Below are 21,829 nucleotides of genomic sequence, written 5' to 3' on the forward strand. Positions count from 1 at the left end.
TGATGTTTTCTCTGAGGTGCGTCCACAGCTTATGATGAGGAATAGTTCAGATAAAGCCCAGAATACTTTGGTGTGAGAAACTGGGCCCTAGCCACATTCCCTAGCCAAAGAGAGTTTCTCTCCTCAGAGTGACCAACTGGAACAAAGCATCGATTACAGCAGCTTGACAACTATCCATTCCCTGCATGTCCTTGGCATGACCTTAGCATGACTTTAACATGTCCCTAGCATGTCCCTAGCCTGTCCCTAGCATGTCCCACCGCTGCAAGAACTGGAGTATAGAGGGTGAGGTAGAAACTCTCAAGTAGAACAAAGCTTTGAAGTCACTTCCCATCTGTCATTCTAGGTGAAAGAGCAGATCCAGCTCTTCTCACCACAGAGGGGTCAATTTCCAAACATCTCTAAGTAGACAATGATCCTCACTTCTTATAACAAGAAATGTCCAGAAGACAATTTGTCACGTGTTTAAATGCTACATGCATACACACGTATGTAGTAAAATTTCACTTAAGATTAATAAGATTAACATTGATGTAATATAATTACATCAATAATTATAGCTGATAAAAAGGGGAAGGTATGCTGATTTGAGATGTTTGTATATGAGAGCCAATCAGGAACAAGAACCAGAAAGGGGTCTGGCCTCCAACTGACTTTTATTTGTCTTCTTCACTCCCCTGATTATAGGAGTCAGGTTGGACATATGGTTGGAAGAATCCAGAGTAGGAAAGGGCAGAGGGTAGAGAGAACTGCTGCCTTCAACAGGGCTCAGGGAGATTGTATTAAAGAAATTACTTCAGAGTCAGAGCAGAGGTAGGCTGGGAAGATGTAGGTAAGGATGCTGGTGTTACCATTTCCTTTGTTTAGTTGTCCAACGTGTCAACCTAAGTGTCGATGTTGGAACCGTATGCAATGGATTTTAATTATGGTTATATTAGTCTTCAAATGTGGGATACTTTTAGACATACTGTCTAAATTGGACAACAATAACTAGTTTACCATTGCATTTTAACACAATTGGCTTACAATACATTTCTCAGATAGTCAGGACTAACCAGTCTGTAACAAAGGCATGTGAAATCTTGTCATTATGAAACCCGTCACTTTATACATTGTATACGCAGCAACTATTTTAAAGTCAGCACAATGAAAAACAGAGCCAGAGTCATTTTTCAAACAGACAAATTGTCTCAAATGTGACTGCTATTTAGTTTTGATGGAAGGAAGCATTAAAAAGATCGAGACAGGAATGGACATGATGGTATAGAATTAAAAATGGCGTCTTCTTAGGAAATGCACTCATATTATCTGTATGCAAAAACTAATTATAAAGGTGAAATTTAAGGGAATATTAGGGTCTTTTAGGCAAAGCACAAGAGCCCAAGAAGCTTCAGGCCTGCTTCCCATAAGGCTTAGGGATTTCAACTTTTATTCTTTACAATGCTTTACAAGGCTTCGAAACTAAGTTACTTATTTTTCTGTGGTCCTCTCAGGTATTTAACAGTCTCCTGATACCATAAAGATGAGTATATACACCGGGTAATACTTGTTCTTCTGCTTTTCCCATTACAAATGGTGTAGCCAAGGCTTCAGAGCTTCTAGCAAGTCCGTAATTCTGGAGTGGTAATATCACGAGGCCACTTGGAACCTCTTTCTTGAAGTCAGGGTTGCCCTCTGATAAGATTTAGGCAGATACTGTGAACCTAAAACCGAGACACACAGGTATTTGCATTAAAAGAGTAAAACCCAATCTCTAAAGAAGGCTGGTCTGTCTGTTCCCTGGTATGTTGCCTTGAAAAATAAAAATATTTTATTTAATGTCACATTTGCACGAACTACAAAGCAGTCATATACAAATATCATTTTGTAGAACCCTAAGGGGAAGCACCCTCAACCAAACCCAGGTGCTATTGCATTCTCCCGAAGCTGAGGGGTTTGCAGGAACTTTCTCCGCAGAGGTCTGTGTCTAGTGCTCAGGAAGATGGGAAGGGAAGTCCTTCTGAGCTGCAGCAGTGGCGCCTGCCATGATAGATACACTCCATCCTTGGAGGTAGTTATCATCTCAATTTATTTTCCTACCACAGAGCAAACTGAAAGCTAAGACAGTAGCTCCTGGTGGTCTTTGTTCTGGAAGCAGAATTAACAAGGAAGCCACATGCCTGTTTCCCAGGCCAAAAATAAATAAAAACAAACAAACAAACAAACAAACCCTTAGAAGTACAGAAACATGTTTCTTAGGAACCTTTGGTCTTGGGTATGGAAGTGCAAAAGATCTCCAAGCACTAATGAGGATACTGATAAAAAAAATAATGCTGATTTAATGTTTGAACAATTAGCCATGCATATTTAAAACTAACCCAGAGCCCAACTCTCTCTTCGACTCAACCTCTCTTAGCCCCAAAAACCCATTAGATGTGTGCCACTTGGTGTGGTGCAATTAACACATCCAAAGAAAGCTAATTAGAGCCTTTCAATTCAATCTTCCATCATTACCAGGACTAGCCATCGGCTCAGTCCCGCAGGTGGATACCCTCCCACCCCAAGCAGTGGGGACATCCCTGAGCCTCCTCAGCTTGTAAGTGGTGGCAACAGGATGGAAATAGAATAGATCTGTACATTACATGCTGTCCTCACTCTGAGGACAGAAATACAGTACACTTTAAAAACCAAACCATCACTGGTTCCTATCCCCACTAGAACTGCCACTAGCACACTCGGCCCAGAAAAGGTTTTACTTTTATCTAAAACCCTGCACTGCAAACCAATTAATGGGTCTGTATTAATTTTTCTCAAGCATTGTCACATTAGATTTTCATAGAGGATCCAGAATAAGGGTTTCATAGAAGAAAGAAAAACAAAATACAAGGAGGTGATAGTGGCCTCTCAGAAGGCAGCCACTCCTTTGATCCTTTGCTTTAGGAGAGTGAGGTACTTGGTTCATTAAGAGTATGTCTGACTTTGTCACTTGGCCCTCAGCAGCATAGGTGATGGTCTGGCATGGTGTCTGAGCTCAGGCCAACCTTGGATCACTTTCCTTTGCTTGTCCTTCCTGTTTGGTCAAAGCAGGGGCTTAAAGTCTCATAAATAGTACCATTGTGCTCTCTCTCTCTCTCTCTCTCTCTCTCTCTCTCTCTCTCTCTCTCTCTCTCATGTGTGTCCATGTTGCCCCCTCCTAGTCCTCACCCCTCTTCTTTGACACCCTCACTGTGTAGCCCAGGGTGGTCCCCATCTTTCCATCCTCCTGCCTCAGCATCTTGAGTGCTAGGATGGCTGCAGTATGTCACCACACCCAGCTTCTACTATTGTCTTTAAGTGTGAAAGATGCTAACCTGTTGAAATACTTTGACCAGTCCAAGTGTGAGCAACAAACTCCACAGGTGTCAGGGAGCCTTTTCGCGGCGTATCTGACTGTCAGGAGAAAAGGGAGAAGAGTAAGAGGGATGAACTGTATTGTTTTCAGTCTTTACTTAAAATTAAAATCAGAGCTAACACAGAACCTACCAGGAATGTATGTGTTGTGCTGGGCCTGGAAAGCTGTTCCAGGACAATGGTCCTTTCTCGAAGGGGTGACCGTTCCATGCTGTCAGGCATTGCGCTGAACACACGATTTTGTGGGTGCCTTCCCCTGTACTAAGTGGGAGACAATATGTTCTTTTTAAGAAGAAACAAAATCCTTAGGACAACCAAAAAGAAACCTATAAATGTTTCAATCATTCATTCATGTTTTCGATCCTTATTCGAACATTTTCACTGACACACTGCTGTGTTAGGGTTTGCTATGGAAGCATCTGAACCTGAGTCTGTGTGTGGAGAATGTATTCACATCACTACATTTAATAAAACTGTAACACAATAGGAGGTAGATGAGGTCCAGAGAAATAAATAGTGCATTTTTTGAAGCATCAGACTTGTTTATGTGACAGCTGTCAGCATTGATGACTTTATCCTAGGATTAAACAGCCTACCTTCGTAGCACTTGCTTTCTGGAAAAGGGTCCTATTGATGTGTAATGTGTGTGAGGCAAAAAGTCTGTTTCTCCCTCTCTACTTATGTTCCTACAAACAGGACACTTCTGTCCTGCATATACAAGTGTCCTATGTCCGAGTAAGTGAGGGGTCACTGTAAGTCTGGGGGAGGCTTGGATATACACACAAATGCTGCCAACAGCATTTTTTCCCAGGCCCACAATTGCATGGCTGAGCTGGCCTTGGGCTCTGCCTTGAGCAAGCACAGAAAAGATTATACTGATTGTAATTTACTGAGCTCTTAATTTGTTCAAGGCATTTAAAGTTTGTGAATGTGTCTAATGCTTTTAAGGACTCCTGAATAAGGAAATGGCTGTTGATCTTCTAAAAAAAAAAAAAGAGAGAGAGAGAGAGAGAGAGAGAGAGAAGGCTAAGATTCAGGAACCCTGAAGAAACTTGTCAAATCTCTGTGTGGCCACACTGAAGCACAGAGCTGCCTGCCTCTTGCCCTTTGAGCTCTTCTGTTTACTACACCAGACAGAGTTTCAGGTCTTTCCTTGGCACCCGGACTTTCTAGTTTAGATCAAGCTGAGGTTTTACTTCACAAAACAATGAATCAGTCTCCTGGATCCCTCCAGAGTCTCACAGGCCACTTCATTTCTAGAAGCAGATTCTAAAGGCATGTTGAACACAGCTAACTAGCTCACCCTTAGGTAGGATTCACTTCTCTGGATGTGCCAAGATTGTTTTCCCACAGACTATATAAAGGGTTGCAATTATAATGTAATTCATCTTACAGAAACAGGGCGGGATCCGGAGGCTGCTGTGTTCTGCTCCCCAGTCTCAGAGCCTATTGGGGGTAACCGGTTCCGGGAGGTTTGAACTGCTGCTGGGGAAGGGACATGGTCAATGCCAGTTTGCCTGTAAACACAACAACATAAAAAATGAACACCAGAGTACACAGAGGGAAAGAGTGCAATCTGAGCTCCTGAACGGAACTACTTCTGAAACAGTGCTCATGGCTGTGTTGCATGTCAGAGATGAAGCCAGGGCAAGGAGCTCCACTCGCACCGACCTGATTGGTTAGTGGTAATATCAGCCTCATCTACTGATTGGCCAGTGATGCTGGGTAACGTGCAGGATAGGTGTTCAGGACAGATCCCCCCGCCCCCAGGATCTGACAAGTTCATACAGTGAGAGTGAGATCCGTGCAATGCAATGGAATCCAGCATACAGCAAGGTGCTGTGGTAGATCCTGAGTATTAATACGACAGATTTGGGAAGCGGAACATCCATGAAGGATACAGTTACTTATAAAAGCATAGAGCCTGAATGAGGACAATCGCAAAACTTTGTTTAAGATACTAAAGGGCAATGTGGGATCCATGAGGCAAATTATGTTTGGTAAGAAAAGACCGGCCACCAGGAGGAAGCAAAACCTGTTCTCTATACTTCTTCATAGATTTGATGCTGGGATGCCAAAGTGATGATTTTGCTTTGAATCTTATACACCGGGTGCAAAGTTTATTTGTTGAAGGGTTGAGAGAAAAATCCTAATAAAAAAAAAAACCAGTAATAACAAGAATATAGCTATCGGACATCAGTCTTTAAAAATCTGCTGGTTTTTTTTTTCCTTGCATAAAAATAACCCTGTCTCAAAAAAAAAAAAAAATAGGTAAACGACTTAAATAAATCTATTCATTTAGTAATGAAATTATGACCCCTGCGGTATAGCCTATTTTTGACCAGTAGAGGTTACCAGAAAAAGACAGAGGCGCCTATACTACCAGTGGAGCTATAAATAGGCACAACCATTCTAAAAGGAATTCTAGCAAAATATGAATATTACAAGTATTCATAGCCTTTAACCTGCCAGGTTTGCTTCTAGACAGCTCCAGTAGAAAACAATTAAGAATGTTCTTACTCCAAGTTAGACAAAATGATCGTGTAGATAATACAGGTAAAAAACGAGAAATTTCAGTAATAGAAAATACTTACTAAACAATTATGAAGCCATGTGATTATATTTTTTTTTGGTCATTAAAATCAGTCTTTCAAAAATTTGTACTGTGGGAAATGCAAATGTTATCATGGCAGATAAAAAATTTATATGACGAAGTGATGTGTTATAGGACAGGTGACTCTAGTGTAAAGAATAAAGACTAGAAAGGAAACAGTGTAAGCCTACATAAGATTCATAGGACATTCACCAACACTCAGGACTCGAGGGATCCTCAATTTATATCCTTTTTCCTAAATGATTTATTTTTATTTTTAGTTATGTTTCTTTGTGTGCCTCCCTCATGTGTGAGAGAGGGATCAGATGAGAGTGTCAGATCCCCTGGAGCTTGTGATACAAGACAGTGTGAGGTGCCCGACTTGGGTGCTGGAAACTGAACTCGGATACTCTGGGATAGCAGCAAACACTCTTCGCCGCTGAGCCGTCTCTCCGGCTATTTATTTATTTATTTATTTGACGTTGCTGCCGTGGTGAATAATTCTTTGGTATTTTTTAAAAAGCACAGGAAGGTAGCAGCAGTTCAATAAATGGTGAAGACCAGGGCTAAGGATATAGCTTAGTGGCGGAGATCTTGAATGAGGTCCTGGATTCAATTACCAGCATCAAAATTATAATAATAAAGAAAAGAATGTATAAATAGATATGAAGCGTTGGCAGTAAGAGGAAGCAATATAGGATGTTTATGGGTAAAAATACAGTTCTGAATCAAGATAAGGGAAGGGGTGGTAAATAATTACATATAATCAAAGGGAAGGTCTTATCAAAGTGGGCAAAACCCGGTCTTACATAAAAACTGCTGCTGTGCATGCAGCTATGCAGCTTCTGTGTGCCATGAACATTCCACAGGGGAGCAATGACGGGCAATTATCTAAAAGGACTCGTTAGCAACAACAGAAAGAGTAATGCTACAAAGACTCGTATTCAGAGGCAGAGGTCAAAGCAGAGAGAACATAGAATGTGGGGGTCTTGAGTTATCTCAGTAGGAAACAGAAACAGGCTTGGGTCTAAGTCAGAGGGTAAATCTCAAACTGGATGACACGTGGAGCTGCTAGTAGAACACTCACATAGGCAGGGTATAAAGAAAGCAGAGGGGTGGCCATCCTGAGAGAGGAGGAGAGGGAGATAGCTTAAATGAATGAACACAGCCAGTAGACCCAAACTGCCCGAAGCTGACATACAAAGAGATGAAAAGAGTACTAAAAGCCCATAGGCTCATATATTTGAATGCTTGGTCCGCAATTGGTGGAATGATTAAGAGGCGTGGCCTCATTGGAGGAGGTGTGTCACTGGGTGTGGGCTCTGGGGTTTCAAAAGCCAATGGCATTCCTAGTTAGCTCCAGCCATCTCTTTGTCTCCTGCTGTACTTATGGACCAGATTTAAGTAAGCTCTCTGTTACTGCTGGCACCATAACTGCCTGCCTGTCTCCTGCCATTTTTTCCTGCCATGACGATCATGGACTCCAACCCTTTGAAGCCATGAGCCCTAATAAACATTTTCTTTTCTAAGTTGTCTTGGTATGATGTCTCTTCACGGCAACAGAAAAGTAACTAGGACAAGTGCCGGGATGCTTTCTGCAAAGTTCAGCTACTGATCAACTGCTGGCAGCTGTTCTTGCCCCCAGCCCCTGCCGGGACCTGAGAGAAGACTGTCTGTAGTCTCTGGCTTATCAGTGGATCCTGTGGCACATGGTCCAGGAAGTGGACTCTAAGCTGGGGCACCAGCTGCGGGTCCCAAGCTGAGCTTCCTAGTGCCCTGATGATTGGTAACAAAGACATTTTTGACTTCTGTCAGCCTGTTTTCTCATCTTAGACTTGGAGGTAATATAGAAGTTTCTAGTACAGAATAAACTGTAGTACAGTTTACTTGGATGTCAGATTTTAAAAAAAAAAAATCAACAAACAGCTGTTATTATTAAGACATTTCCTGACAAGCAGGTCGACAAAGATGCTCCTTGTAGCTCTGTGCTGAAGGGAGAAACATATAGCTTTCTCATTAGCGTCTAATGTTATTTCCTATGTAAAAGCTTTCTGTTCTAAAGAAAGAAAGAAAAGAAAAAAACACTTCTTTACACTTAAAAAAAAAAAAGATTTACTTTCAGGTTTATGGATGTTTTGCCTGTATGTATCAATTGCATGCAGTACCCATGGTGGTCAGAAGAGGGCGACAGATCACTTGGAACTGGAGCCATAATGTAAGTAAGGCGCGAGTGGGCGTTGGGACTGGCTCCCCTGTCCTCTGGAAGAGCAGCCAACGTTCTGAATCACTGAGCCACCTCTTCAGGCTCTTTATTTTATTATTTTATTTTATTTTATTTTATTTTATTTTATTTTATCTTATCTTATTTTATTTTATTTTATACTTTATTTGTTAAGCATTTTCTATAACCTAGGTGTAGTTAATGACGGGGATACTTTGAGCAATGCACTCCCAGGTCATGCTGTCATTGCATAAACACCACATTGTGGATCTACACAAGCAGCTCTGATGCCAGGAGTTAATGCCATCGTAAGTGACCACTGTCATATATTCAGTCTGTAATCTACTGGAGCATTATTGTCCAATGCGTGATTGTGCATTACCTTGCTTAAACCTTTCAATAAAAAAGTGTTTTGTAATTTGGAAGCATTGACTATCAGTTTTACAGATGGGACCTCTAAATTTAATCCAAGCTCCCCTACTGTCAGTTTAATTTCCTGAGTTACCTAAGCTGCAGCCATTTAATTTTCTTCCAGCAGTGTTGGTAATTGTCTACCACCTACACTGCTGGAGCAAAATCAAGCACATGAACCCATTTTGCAACCCCATAGGAAGAACAACAATATTGACCAACCAGACCCCTCCCCCCCCCCAGAGCTCCCAGGGACTAAACCACCAATCAAAGAGTACACATGGAGGGACCCATGGCTCCAGCCACATATGTAGCAGAGGATGGCCTTGTCAGGCATCAATGGTAGGAGAGGTCCTCGGTCCTGTGAAGGCTTGATGCCCCAGAGTAAGGGAATGCCAGGGCAGGGAGGCAGGAGTGGGGTGGGTGGGTGGGGGAGCACCGTTATAGAAGTAGGGGAGGAGGGATTAGATAGGGGGTTTCCGGATGGGAAACCTGGAAAGGGGATAACATTTGCATTGTAAATAAATAAAATATCCAATAAAAAAGAAAGAAAAAAAAAAAAAGAAAGAAAGAAAGCTCTGGTGTAAAGTCTAATGGAAAGTCCTTTCTCCAGAACCATTAACCCTAAGTGACAAGCACCCCTGGCCTTTGCAGCCTTAGACTGCAGAGAAAGAAACAAAGACTTACAGTTTGGTTCCTCTCAGAATTTCATCACTGTAGACAGTGGGGGTTCTCAGCCTCTGTGAGTCTGAAGCAATTGAAGGCAGTCTCCTATGCACTGGTGTCTTCTTGGCTGAAGTCTGTGGTCCCCGAACATCTAGAATTCGGCCGAGTCGATGACGGGAAGATGCTCCTAACCCTCCTCCAGGCAGTTTGTCATCTTGCTCATTTCTGGGGAAAGAAAATCCGGTTAGTTACTAGTACCTAAGTTTCCTGGAGTAGGAAATACAAGGTGCACAGATCCCACTCTCTCTGGAGAATATGTTGAAGGAATGAATGTTCCTATGGCTGTGTAAGTAAAGAGCAGAAGGGAAAGGGTTGGTAATCCAATAATAAAGCTCAAGGGACAAAGAGCTCACATCTCTGCTCCCGTTTCCTCTTCTCTCCTAACCTAGTACACAGCAGTGATAATTCTGTGGCTGATAATAGAGGAATCAGTTTCAGTCTTTGCAGGTGGGGTAATTCCTCCTTCATACTTACTGTGTTCTATCTGCAGAGTAAGTGGGCCTGTGCTGAAGCGGTTTGGCTTGGATGGTCATCACACCACTCAAGTCACAGTAGAAGTTGCTGGAGAAGCGATGGAGCTGAGGAAACTGAAATCAGAAATCAGAATAGTCGCATCATCAAGCGGTACCCAGGCTCCCATCATCAAATGGTATCCAGGGTCACATCATCAAGTGGTACCCAGGCTCCAATCATCAAGTGGTACCTAGGGTCACATCATCAAGTGGTACCCAGGGTCACATCATCAAGTGGTACCCAGGGTCACATCATCAAGTGTTACCCAGGGGCACATCATCAAGTGGTACCCAGGGTCACATCATTGGTGGACGCCTGTCAGGAACCAGCAGGCAGCAAAGGGCAGACACTTAGCTAGTGAGAGGAAAGTGTAACTGAACAGCAGTTTAAATAAAACCGTAGATACCATCTTTATAGAATTCATCTTCCTAAGAAACAAAGCAAGGAACATTGTGTGGGATGGATCAGAGACCTAAAGCCAAACTTACTTCCAAACAAGAAAAGCAGAGAAGGCCGGGCGGTGGTGGCGCACGCCTTTAATCCCAGCACTTGGGAGGCAGAGGCAGTCGGATTTCTGAGTTCAAGGCCAGCCTGGTCTACAGAGTGAGTTCCAGGACAGCCAGGACTACACAGAGAAACCCTGTCTCGAAAAAAACAAAAAAACAAAACAAAACAAAAAACAAAAAACAAAAAAAAAGCAGAGAAGAGTTATCATAAGGGCCTTGTGCTAGAGAGCAAAGGTAGCCTGGTGGACCCCACAAAACTTAATATCTCAAGCAGTTTAATTAAATGGAATGTATAAATAGCGTGTGGTTGTAACAGAAGCCAACACGGAGTGTCTACTTGATGCTACACAGTAGTAAACAACTTTTTAAAAAATTATCTTTAATCTTTTTTTATAGTCCAGTCGTTATCCCCTCCCCTTCTTCCCTCAGACAGTTCCTCATCCCATTCCTCCTCCCCACGTGTCCCTCACCCCTCACCCCCCCCTACACACATGTCTCCAAGACGATGTACCCACCCCCACACTCCACCAGGCCTTCCCTTTCACTGGGGCCTCAAGTCTGTCAAGGGTTAGGTGCATCTTCTCTCACTGAGCCAGAACCAGCAGTCTTCTGCTATATATGCGTTGGGGGCTTCATATCAGCTGGTGTATGCTGCCTGGTTGGTGGCTCAGTGTCTGAGATCTCAAGGATCTGGGTAGGTTAAGATTGCTGTTCTTCAGGGTTTTCAGTAGTCAATAACTTAAGTCCCCACTTCACTCTGAACTACAAACCCCATTCAGGCCTGCTTCCACTTATCCTTAGGATGGTTTTCTGTTTATATTCTCCCAGCTAGATGTGTGGGTTTGCCTCTTGGTTGCTTTGTTTTGTTTTCTCAGTTTAACAAATCTTATTCATCATTTGGGTTTAATTTACGCTTAGCCAGCTTTGTAAAAGACATGGTATGTTTTTTTTCCCTCTGAACAACACAAATCTTATGATCTAACACAATTTAATTAAATGGGCTATATAAATAGCTTGTGGTTATAACAAAAGACAACACCAAGTGACTCTTTGAAGCTACACACTAAGAAAGGCTTAAAACCATTAATTCTTAGAGTTCCCAGCCACACAAATGTCACAGAAATGACAGTGGGGCTTGCAAGAAAGGGACTCGCATTATGTCAGGCTCCAAACTTACGCACACCTTATGTGTAAAGCACAAACCCTCAGCCTCCCTATTAGCAACTGTATCACATGAGTGTGCACGGATGTGTGGGTAAGACACAACGGTGTGTAGCTAAAGAACAGAAAATGTCAACCAATCTTTTTACTCTGGTCCCTAATACAAAATGGGCAGAGTTGAGCATCATTTTGAGGCTCCCAGATACCCCACCAACAAGTCAATCCTCTCTACCCTCACCTGCTACTCCATCTTTAAATAAGAAGTAAATTATGGAAGACTGCCTTGAAGGCTCACATGCAGATTCCGTGTTGTGAGCTCTCTCATGTTCCTAGAATTCTTAGACCATATATCCTTATTTTCAACATACAGAGACTATTGTGTAGAGGAGTTAACACATCCAAGACAATACTCCATACAAGTCTCTTAATTCCAAAAACCCCTGATTTTGCTTTAGGGCCCTGTGGTTTGCAGTATTCTGTTGTTACAGCACTCGGTCCAAATACCAGTCTCAGATACATCTGTTTTCACTGACACCTCGGCTGAAATGGCCCAGGCCTAACCCAAAGCTACGCCATCCTATTCATCTCTTCATGTTCCTGCTCAAGTGTCATCCCTCCAGAAGCTCAACCCTCAGTCTCTAATGAAGATACATGACGCTCTCCTCAATTCCTTGATTTCCTTCCTCCTGTAGTGGGTTGGCCTAATGCTAATGTCGGTTCCTCAAGACCTGGTTGTCCTAGAGGTGAGAAGAGACTCCACCCGTAGACCCTAAGTGACCCTGCCCCCAAGTTATTTCTAATTGGTAAATTAAGATACCAATAGCTAATAGCTGGGCAGAAGAAACATTGGTGGTTGTTTAGGTTTCCCAGGCTTGGGGTCGAAGAAGACCCATGAGGGAAAGGAGGAGGAGAAGCCACCATGGGTTAGGTGAGTTTAAGAGAACATGGCTCTGAGGGCTGGCTAATTGGGGTTAAGAGCATACTAAGTAGTAATTGGGGTTATCAATAGGAAAGTAGATTCCAATAGAATAGAGGGTTGATATCTGCCCAGCTCTTGTGCTGTTTAAGGCTTATTGCAGATATAAAGGTTGTGTGTGTCGTTTATTCAAGAAATAAATGATCAAAAGTGAGAAAGAACCCCAGGGCTGAGATTTTAAAATTCTACAACACCTTCTTCCCTCCTCCTTTCTCCCTTTTCTTTACCTCTTTCCTTCCCTCCCCCTTCCTTCCTCCTTCCTCTCCCATCCCTCACAGAATGTATGCCATCCAACCCTGTGTTATAGTTTCATCTCGATAAGTTAGTGACTGGTTTCACTCATCCATGCATTTTTCTAGAAGCTTCTAGGGGTTATGTCATAAAAGCCATGAACGAGTGCCCCATGACTTCTGGGAATACTCGTTAACACGTTTGTCATTTTAGCGTAAGACGTGGGAATCATTTATAATGTTCAATGTGGCTAAAACCTTAGGGAAAATGTCATTTGCTCTCCTAAACTGTACCTAATAGGTCCATGTCTCAAGGCAAAGCTTGGGTGTCCTCCAAAGAATGCTGTGATTCTTTTAGACACCACACAACAGCCATGTTGCATTTTAGTCTTATTGACAAACCTCCAAATACTTTTTCGGTAAGTGGTTTGCTATCCTTCTGAGGCAGCTTTTGCTGTCTTAAGTGATTTTTCTTTTCTGTTTAAGATGTCATCAAACACAGTGACAGGAGCTGTTCAGTGTCCTCAACCACAAGACAGTGTGAGGTTCATTAGGGAGAGAGGTGAATGAAATGACATTCTCTACAAACCGATGCAAAAGACATAAAAAAATAAAGAAACGTGTATCAGTGCACGTACCTGGGGTGGGTTAAAGTGGGGGGCCAAAGATGGCTGGAGAGTTTCAGAGCTTCGGGATGGGGGGACACTGCAAACATCCGTGCTGAGGCGAGACATGAGCAGGTGTGGAGATCTATTCTCAGCTACTTTCAGTTTTTCCTTACGTTTTTTCCCATCTGTGTCAACAGAAAATAACAAGAAATATGTGTCCTGGGTTACTGTGAGTTTATGCTGTAGACACTGACTAAACAGCCCTGAAGCAGAAGGCAGAGACTCCAGGGAACAACTGGCTACATACAGTGATGCTCTTATCAATGGTAGAACAGATTACATTGTGGGGCAAAGAAGAGTCTCCAGAGCAAGGATGTTCCTTCTATGTGATTAAAGATTGCCTGTGTATGAGGCAGAATGGCTACTTGTCATTTCAGTCACGTTCTGGGTCTAGCCTAATCATGAGGTGGGACGTGAGGAAGCTGTAGCTATGTGGTCTTTTCTGTTCTTGCCCGGAGGCCAAACTCTGTAAAGAAGTACCTGTGAGTGCAGATTCCCAGGTTTTCCTAACGAGATCTTCCAGTATCTCTACCACATTTGTCCAAACGTCATCAAACACTTCTGCTGCCACGGCATCTCTGATACAGTCATCAGGGGAAATGGGAGGAAGTCCACGTCGATGACTCTTCCTGCCACGCAGTGTTGGATTCTGTTCAAGAGGCTCATCCCCACTAGGATGAAACTCATTCTAATTAGTAGAATAGCCGGGGTTAAGGGTGAAATAATTATCTATGTGTTTTTGACCTATGTATCTATCTATCGATCATCTATCTATATTTCTATTATCTATCTATTACATATCTATCATCGATCTTGTAAACATATACATTATAAACATATATGTATCCATATAAATCAATAAATATAACATTCTGTTGTTGATGAGCTCATTGTTAATTTTTTAAAATATGTGACTTTAATTTGTCAATTATATGTCAACAGAACTGGGAAACACCCAACAAGAAAAAAAATAACTCTTCATTGACCTCTTTTATTCTTTTTCTCTGAGTCTCCATTTCTTTATTTCTGCTGTGAACTCCATTATTTCTTTAACTACCTGAGGACTGAGTTTATTCTATCTTTTCATGTGTGAAATCAGATTACTGAAAGCCTGCCTTTATTTCTAAACACACACTTAGCGCCACCATATCTGCTTTCTGAGCTGCTGATCTTGGGGGCCGTCCATTTTTTCTGTGTGGTGCCCCCATCTCCATTTGTCTCGAGATGAACTATTCAGGAGTATCTGTCTAATTTCTTTCCTGATGAATTCTCTGGATTGCCTATTGATTTTTATTTGATGTCATGGTGATCAGAAAAGATGCTCCATATGACTTAGCGTTTCTAGGACTTGATTCAATGCCTGGTTACTTTTTAATATCTTGATTTTAAATCATGAGAAAGAAATTTATGATATGTCACTGTTGCTTAAAACAAAATATTTAGCACCAAGATTGAACTTCCTCTTTGTCCCCATGAAGTTAAGTGTAGGAAACCTGGAGCCCCAAGGCATGAGGCTCAAATGTCTTTGTTCACTGTCACTAGCATGCTAGACAAAACCCTTTCTTCTTATCTACCAAATTGACGAGAAGACAGAAATGCCTAACTCTAGCATTGACATGTCCTACCAAGATCTAACCTCTTTGGGATATATTTCCCTCAAAAGAGTAGGAATCTCTTATAAGTAACAAATACACAAAATATTAAAAGCATATAATGAATTGATATAATACTGTGAAGTATGGAAAATAAAATTCAATTTACTCCTGCTTTCTGTCAAAAGCAAAATATTCTTCAATGTTTCCATCCACGTGGTACACCTCTTCTTTCAGGGATGAACATGATGTGAGGTCAGCCAATTCTGTGCCATCAGGGTCTGTCAGGGCAGATGCTGAGAGTACCTCCGGGACTATCTGAGAGCCAGAGATACACAGCCTAGGAGCAAAAAACATTCTAAATGGGAGTTTGTACAACACAAGAATGTAATGCTTGCATGATGGTGATAGACTTCTAAGCTATCTACAAGGTACACAGTCTCTGAAACATCCCCCAATATTACATTTGCCAAAACACCTATTTTATGAACCAGTAAGTGTGTGTGTGTGTGTGTGTGTATGCACATGTGTATGTGTGTGTATGTGTGTGTGTGTGTGTGCACATGTGTATGTGTGTATATGTGTGTGTGTGTGTGTGTGTGTGTGTGTGTGTGAATGGAGAAGCCAGAGGACAACTTTGGGTCTTGGTTCAAGAGATTTCCACCTTGTATTATGACACAGGTTCTCTCATTAGCCTGAAGCTTTCCAAGGAGGATGTATGTGCTCCAGGGATTTTTCCACCTCCACCTCCCCAACACTGGCGTTACAGGTACCTTACCCACACCCAACTTTCTTCTAAAACATTTAACCTCAGAGAGTCTTTAAAAGGTTAGTCTTCCTAAGGTCATAAACCAATATATATATATATATATATATATATATATATATATATATATATATCCATCCTTCTTGCATGTCTGAACCAATGGGAAAGCACCCCACACACACATGCCCAAGTGGCCTTAAAGCGATTCACCAAAATATATTAGTGACCAAAAGAACTGGATAACATTTTATTTCGTTGACTCATGTCTTGAGGCTTAGAACTGATTACAATGAGGCGTTTAATTTCCAATCAGGTTTTACCTTTCATAGTCTTTGCAACATGAGCTGACATGAATTCCTCTGTGCTTATGTGTTTATTCAATGTATGCTTTGCATATATGTGCACACACAAACATATCTAAAGACAAAGCATCAATTTAGTATCAGAGCATTTTGTGAAAAACATTGTGCCTGCCACCGATTGAAATCTTGATCTTCATGCAAATTAGTTAAAGCCAAGGCTCACAGAAGGGTTCAATATGAGAAAGAGAGGTACAATAAAGTTAGCAAATATTTTGGGGTTAAGTTTTTGAGACAGAGGCCATGTAGCCCAGGTTTGCCTTAAGCTCACAAAGTAGCTCAGGATTACCAGATCCTTCCACTTACTCCTCTAGTGCTTAGATTAACATGTGTGCACCACCATGCTGGCTACAAGCATTTTTTGTACAAGCAACACATAAACTTACTCTCTGATGCTGCCGACGTGGTCAGGGGCATGAGGTAAAGGTTTGTGATGAGCAGAACTAGGCAGGCTCCCCTGGAAGTGTTGGAAACCTTCATCAGTGGGTGGGATGAGTTGTCTTCCTAACACCCTGCAAGAGAAGAAAAGCTAAGAAGCTGAGGGTTTCCTTTATCAGACAAGGGGAAAATATTTCATGGTTTTAAATAGGATGCGATACTGGCTCTGAAGGGCACACAGGACATGGTGTAGTGTGCACGGGGCTGAAAGACTCATCATCGTGTGGGAGAGTGGCAGAATGGCTCTGTTCAGTCTTGACTAAAAGAGTGAGCAGAGGTGTCCAGCCCCTTTGCCTCTTATGTTGTTTATTGGTTGATCAGGTGCAAATCAGAATCGCAGTTAGCTTGAGAGAGTAATGAATGGCTTAGAGAGAAATATGGTCAACCTGAAGGTCTAGGATAGTGTTTCTCAACCTGTGGGGGTTGCATATCAAGTATTTACATTGTGATTCATAACAGTAGCAAAATTACAGTCATGAAATAGCAACAAAATAATTTTAGAGTGTCCCTTCATCTTCAAGTTCACTCCTCCGACTTTGTAACCATCATGTATACAACATCTCTCTGAGAACGACCTTGATTTTTCTTCTGACAAGTTAAAAGGCACGTGTCAAGTTTTCCTTGGTATCTAAGAATAAGTTCTGCATAAACACTCTGACTGTGTACAAGTTCTCAGTTACAATGTGTTGGCAGAATAAAGGAAAATCAATTATGCATGGTTCAGAGCCACACTCCAGACGATGTTTCTGTACCTAAGATGGAGGGATCTTCTTCCCCATTCGTTGCATTCGGCCTGGAGATTCTGGGTCTGGGGACTCACTTTCCCCTCAAACAGCAGTTCCTCCACCTCCCAAAACAGCTGCTGGACCTTCTGCGCATTGACTTTGTCAAATTCCTGAAAGAGAAGCACATATTCAAATACCCCATTAATCCATGTCCACACCACTGTCATCCACCTGATCGCAGGACATAGATACCTCACTAAAAGTTATAGAACACAGGCTTCGTAATCAATGTTTATGAATCAGAGAGCACTAAGTAAGGGGAAGTAAAACAAGGTAAAATTGTGGGCTCTGTATCGAGACAGACCAGTATACTGATTTTTGCTTTTCGGATCAATGATATCTTACGTTAAGTCTCGCATTTATAAACTGTTAAATTATGGTAAGAGTTACAACATCAATTATGAAATCGTTTAATATTCTCACAGATACAGATATGCATCTTTACATAGCCAGCATCTCAGGGAATGGGGTTGGGGGATGACAAAGGAGACTAGAGATTCTGTAAATCTTAGCGAAAGCAGAGTTGTAGCTAAATATCTCACTCCTCTGAGAATCTCATAGTCACAAAATACCCAAAATAGAGTCAGGCCGAGGCAAAAGTGAAATACCTGGCTTAGACTTCTAGGGGCACAGGGTACACAGGTAGGGATGCTAGGGTCCTCTTATCATGGAGATATCTTACAGTGTTTGCTTTTCCAAAACTTTCTCTTACTTGCATTCTTCACCGTGGAGTCTGTGTCTCAGGTTTCTAGCCATAGGATAGTATTTAAAAGTTAGGTACAGTATAATGGCAGGCAGGGGCGTAGAGTGGGAGAAAGAAAATAATCAGCATCTAAGACTCTGGGCTGGGCATTAATCAGTTGTCTCTATACTTTGATACTTTCAAGTGTTACAGTATAAATACATAAATATATACGATACACTTTGTAACTGTTAGATAAATGGTAAATAGATTCCTTTTGAACATAAGAAGCGATTCTTAGGGCTATGGAGATAGCTCATTGTGTGATGTGAGGCTGGTTTGGATCCCTTTGGTGGGGGGGAAGGGTGTGTGTGGGGGAACAGGTAAATTGATGCCTGGGCTACCATCAGCTTCGGTGAGAGACTCTGTTTCAGAAAACATTGAGGAGGGTGGTAGAGGAAGATATTCAGAGTTGACCTCTGACCTCTGAATGGCATCACAGTTAAGTGTGTGTCTCTCGCACAAACAACTAAATGACTAGAAAGTAATTCCCCATAAACCATCCCCTCCAGGTTGTTGAAACTATCAAAAGACATACATCATCTCTCCAAGAAGAGACTGAGCTCCTCTCCGTAGACAATCCCGTGGTGGAGCTTTGTGTGGAAGAACCCGGCCATGAATTGTGGGCCTCCGTGGGCGTGCGGCTTCCGCTGGATGAAAAGGATGAGGGGGACTCGCTGCAGGAAGGAACACGGAGATCGTGTGAGCTGGGAACCATGGCCATTCTACCCAGGCTTGACTTCCCTGCTCAGGCCTGCTTCCTCATTGTCCCATTAAACATATTTGCGAAGTTTACAGCAAGCTGGTTTAACAGTCATTTTGTCAAGCATCGTTTTACTTGATCAAAAACAAAACAGCATTATTGATCCTGCCCCGCCCACATATTTACTATGCACATCTTTGCTTGGGTCAGCGTTTAAAATGATTGTTTCTTACCTGGAGAATTTATCAATGGCTTTCTGCACGTTTCTCGTAAAATTCGTAGGTAAAGGATCTTTGCTTTTTTCAGAGCTGTGCTTCCTGAATCCTGCCGAAAGCCCTCTTCTGAGAAGAAAGGAAAAACAAGGGAAGTCGGGACAGAGCTATAATATGATCACATTGGTTTGTAATTTCCCACTGTTCGGGTCACTCCTCTTACTAGAGGCTTCCGAATGCCTTGTTTTTATTTGTCTTAGAATCAAGGTTGCCAGCAACCTATAAGGATATTTACATAATCTGAAAATCCAGTAACAATCTTGAAGAAGTCAGAAGACACAAAGTTGTCCAGAATAGTTGACTATACTTCTGACAGTTCTTTTCCAAGGCCTAAGGCTTGGTTGGCAAGTGGAATGATCTGGATTTATGCTGTTCTTTAACCAGGTCCTATAACCAAGTGAGCGTGTCAGCCAGTGGTCATTAATTCCATACCAATTCTGAAATCCCCCAAACAATCTGAATCACTTAGAAGCCACTCAAACGTGTAATTTTACTACTGTCTGGTATGCACTCTGGATTTTCAAGGGCTCAACACATTAAAATTTAATGAACAATTAAAATATTTGAAATCTAAGTAAACTGTTAAACCAAAGTGACACAGTTCAAGTTAATCATTAAAATGCCCTGTCAATGAACCTTCTAAAACATTTACTTCCTCTTTATCAAAATATCTTCTTCATGTTTAGCAGTGAGCCACTTGTGTTTGCTACTAGAAATAAGAAATTCCATACAAATAAAGCACCTACTAACTTAAGGTAGGGGGAAAGACTTAGACTTTCAGCATTTCAAATAAAGACACCATTGGGTGTGCTTTGAAAATAAAGGCTGCCTTTGTTTTTAATTAAAATGGTAACTAACTTTTAACATTTGCATTTTTAATATAAATGGAAATACCCCGCCTTTACATACCTACTTAAAGTTCACCGTAAAGAAGGGGATTCTTTTAAAAATTAATACTATCTGCAGAGTTAGCCAAGAACTTCTGCCTTATACTGATTTTTTTTTGTACAATGATTAACAGAACGGTGTTATTTTCCATTTCTACTACCTATGTGTCTTAAGTACAGTTAAATAATTTTGAGGCAAAGATGTTAAAAAGAAACAGAAAAAAGAACTTAGCATACTGCATGCTTTCGTGTCTCTCTCTCTCTCTCTCTCTCTCTCTCTCTCTCTCTCTCTCTCTCTCTCTCTCTCTCTCTCTCTTATGTTACTTGGACTTGAATCCAGAAGCTCTTTGTATAAGGCAAATGTTCTGCCACTGAGCCAGCTCCCATGCTAATAAACCTCTTTCTATCAGCACTGCTCAGATGTTCCCAAGCTATCTTTAAAATCACATTGTGATTCGAGTTTTAGGTAATCCTAGAAATTCTTGTAAGCCAGCTTTTCGAAGACCAACTAAATATTATGTCGAATAGGTGTATTTCGAACAGTAAGGAGCATAGCTAAGATGTGAGCTAACACTCATCCAGACGGATGATGGCGTGATGGAAACCGTAAGGGTTTTCTCTCTGATGCCTTTTTCATAGTGGACTCGCCCACCAACTTCTCTTCCCTGAGGCTCAACACCCACATCTGCAAACTGAAGAGGCAGCAGCCGTCCTCCCCTCATGCTTAGAAGCATCGAACCTGAGACCCAAGTGCATGCAGAAGTGGCGGCGCATCGCAGGGTGGGAGCAGCTGGCGGCATTCAAAACACAGTCTATAAGGAGTCTTTTGCTTCCTGTGTTATATTATTAGGTTTTGGTCCTTAGGTTTCCCTGTTCTCTAGCCAAACACTGACTCCGTGCATACCTTCGAACATCTTAATCCCCTGTGAACTGTCCACTCCTCAGATTAAGTGTGCAAATTTACAGGGCATATCCTATCCTGTAAGTACTTTAAAACTTACATCTGGTGCGATGTCTGTTAAAGACACGATACGTAGACATTTGATAGTTTTATGTTAGTCCTTTCCTTACTTTATTTTAGAGATAGTAACAGTTTTCTTTTGTGCCCACTTGAAACCAAGATGTGGGCTCGCCTGATGCACATGGAAGTTAGGGCTGAATACCGATTGCCAGGAGTTCCCCCAGAGACTTTATTTAGTACTGTTTTATTTATTTACTTTTTAAAGGTGGACTTAAAAAAGTGACAACCTGCAAACTTTGGGTCAAATTGCCCCGTGGAAGTTCAAATGTTAAACAGTTCTCGAAGCCTTCAAAACACCATTTCTCTGTTCGAAAGGAGTATTTGAAGTAGGTACAGCCTTAAGATTAAAATGCATGATAGTCAAGGGTTTTTTTGTTGTTGTTTTGTGTGTGTGTGTGTTTTCTTTCTGCAGGCTGGAAGCTGAGCAAGGGCCTCCTCCTGCAAGCCAAACAAGCACTCTACCCATGAATTAAAACCAGCAAAGATCTGGTTTTCGACTGTGTAGCAAACACACCCAAAGGCGGAGGGGGAGGGGGACGAGGGGGCGGGGAATGATCCTTCAAAATCTAAGAAGCAACCCTAGTTCTGGGAACTGTTGGAGAAGCCTTCTGGTACACAGTAATGCTTCTCTGAGCTACGTCACTTGGGAAGGCCTGCTGATGCCAGCATGCTTCAATTTCATGAATGAATGCAGGAAGGAACGCACACACACAACAGATGGATTTTGCCTTTGTAGGCCGGAAAAAAAAAATCACGCACTTCTCACAAAACCATAACCATGATCTAGAACTCATTGCACCCAGCCCGGGTGAACTTACCCAATAACAATCAGCCCCAGGCTCTGGCTCTTGTCCCACAGGCCGGGCCGGGAGCCTCGGGGCCTGGGCAGC

The 21,829-nt window shown here is 42.0% G+C and overlaps 1 protein-coding gene across 2 annotated transcripts in view; it reads right to left on the reverse strand.

Annotated features, from left to right (window-relative positions):
* Window positions 1-1,412: 1,412 nt before the first annotated feature.
* Fam149a (family with sequence similarity 149 member A) overlaps window positions 1,413-21,829 on the reverse strand; it is a 40,601-nt gene continuing 20,184 nt past the window's right edge. Inside the window, exons 2-14 of one of the 2 annotated variants that reach the window (XM_034520292.2) lie at window positions 18,993-19,097; window positions 18,595-18,733; window positions 17,282-17,424; window positions 16,478-16,603; window positions 15,136-15,306; window positions 13,855-14,045; window positions 13,345-13,499; window positions 9,795-9,907; window positions 9,282-9,485; window positions 4,763-4,886; window positions 3,502-3,630; window positions 3,330-3,408; window positions 1,413-1,703 (exon numbers count right to left, since the gene is read on the reverse strand). In XM_034520292.2, the coding sequence (XP_034376183.1) occupies window positions 1,630-1,703; window positions 3,330-3,408; window positions 3,502-3,630; window positions 4,763-4,886; window positions 9,282-9,485; window positions 9,795-9,907; window positions 13,345-13,499; window positions 13,855-14,045; window positions 15,136-15,306; window positions 16,478-16,603; window positions 17,282-17,424; window positions 18,595-18,733; window positions 18,993-19,097 (1,753 nt within the window). In that variant the 3' untranslated portion in view covers window positions 1,413-1,629. Of the gene's footprint in view, window positions 1,704-3,329; window positions 3,409-3,501; window positions 3,631-4,762; window positions 4,887-9,281; window positions 9,486-9,794; window positions 9,908-13,344; window positions 13,500-13,854; window positions 14,046-15,135; window positions 15,307-16,477; window positions 16,604-17,281; window positions 17,425-18,594; window positions 18,734-18,992; window positions 19,101-21,829 lie in introns of both variants that reach the window. The other variant, XM_034520291.2, reaches the window with a different exon arrangement.

Source organism: Arvicanthis niloticus, chromosome 16 (assembly GCF_011762505.2).
Source record: "Arvicanthis niloticus isolate mArvNil1 chromosome 16, mArvNil1.pat.X, whole genome shotgun sequence".
In the NCBI taxonomy this organism is placed as follows: Eukaryota; Metazoa; Chordata; class Mammalia; order Rodentia; family Muridae; genus Arvicanthis; species Arvicanthis niloticus.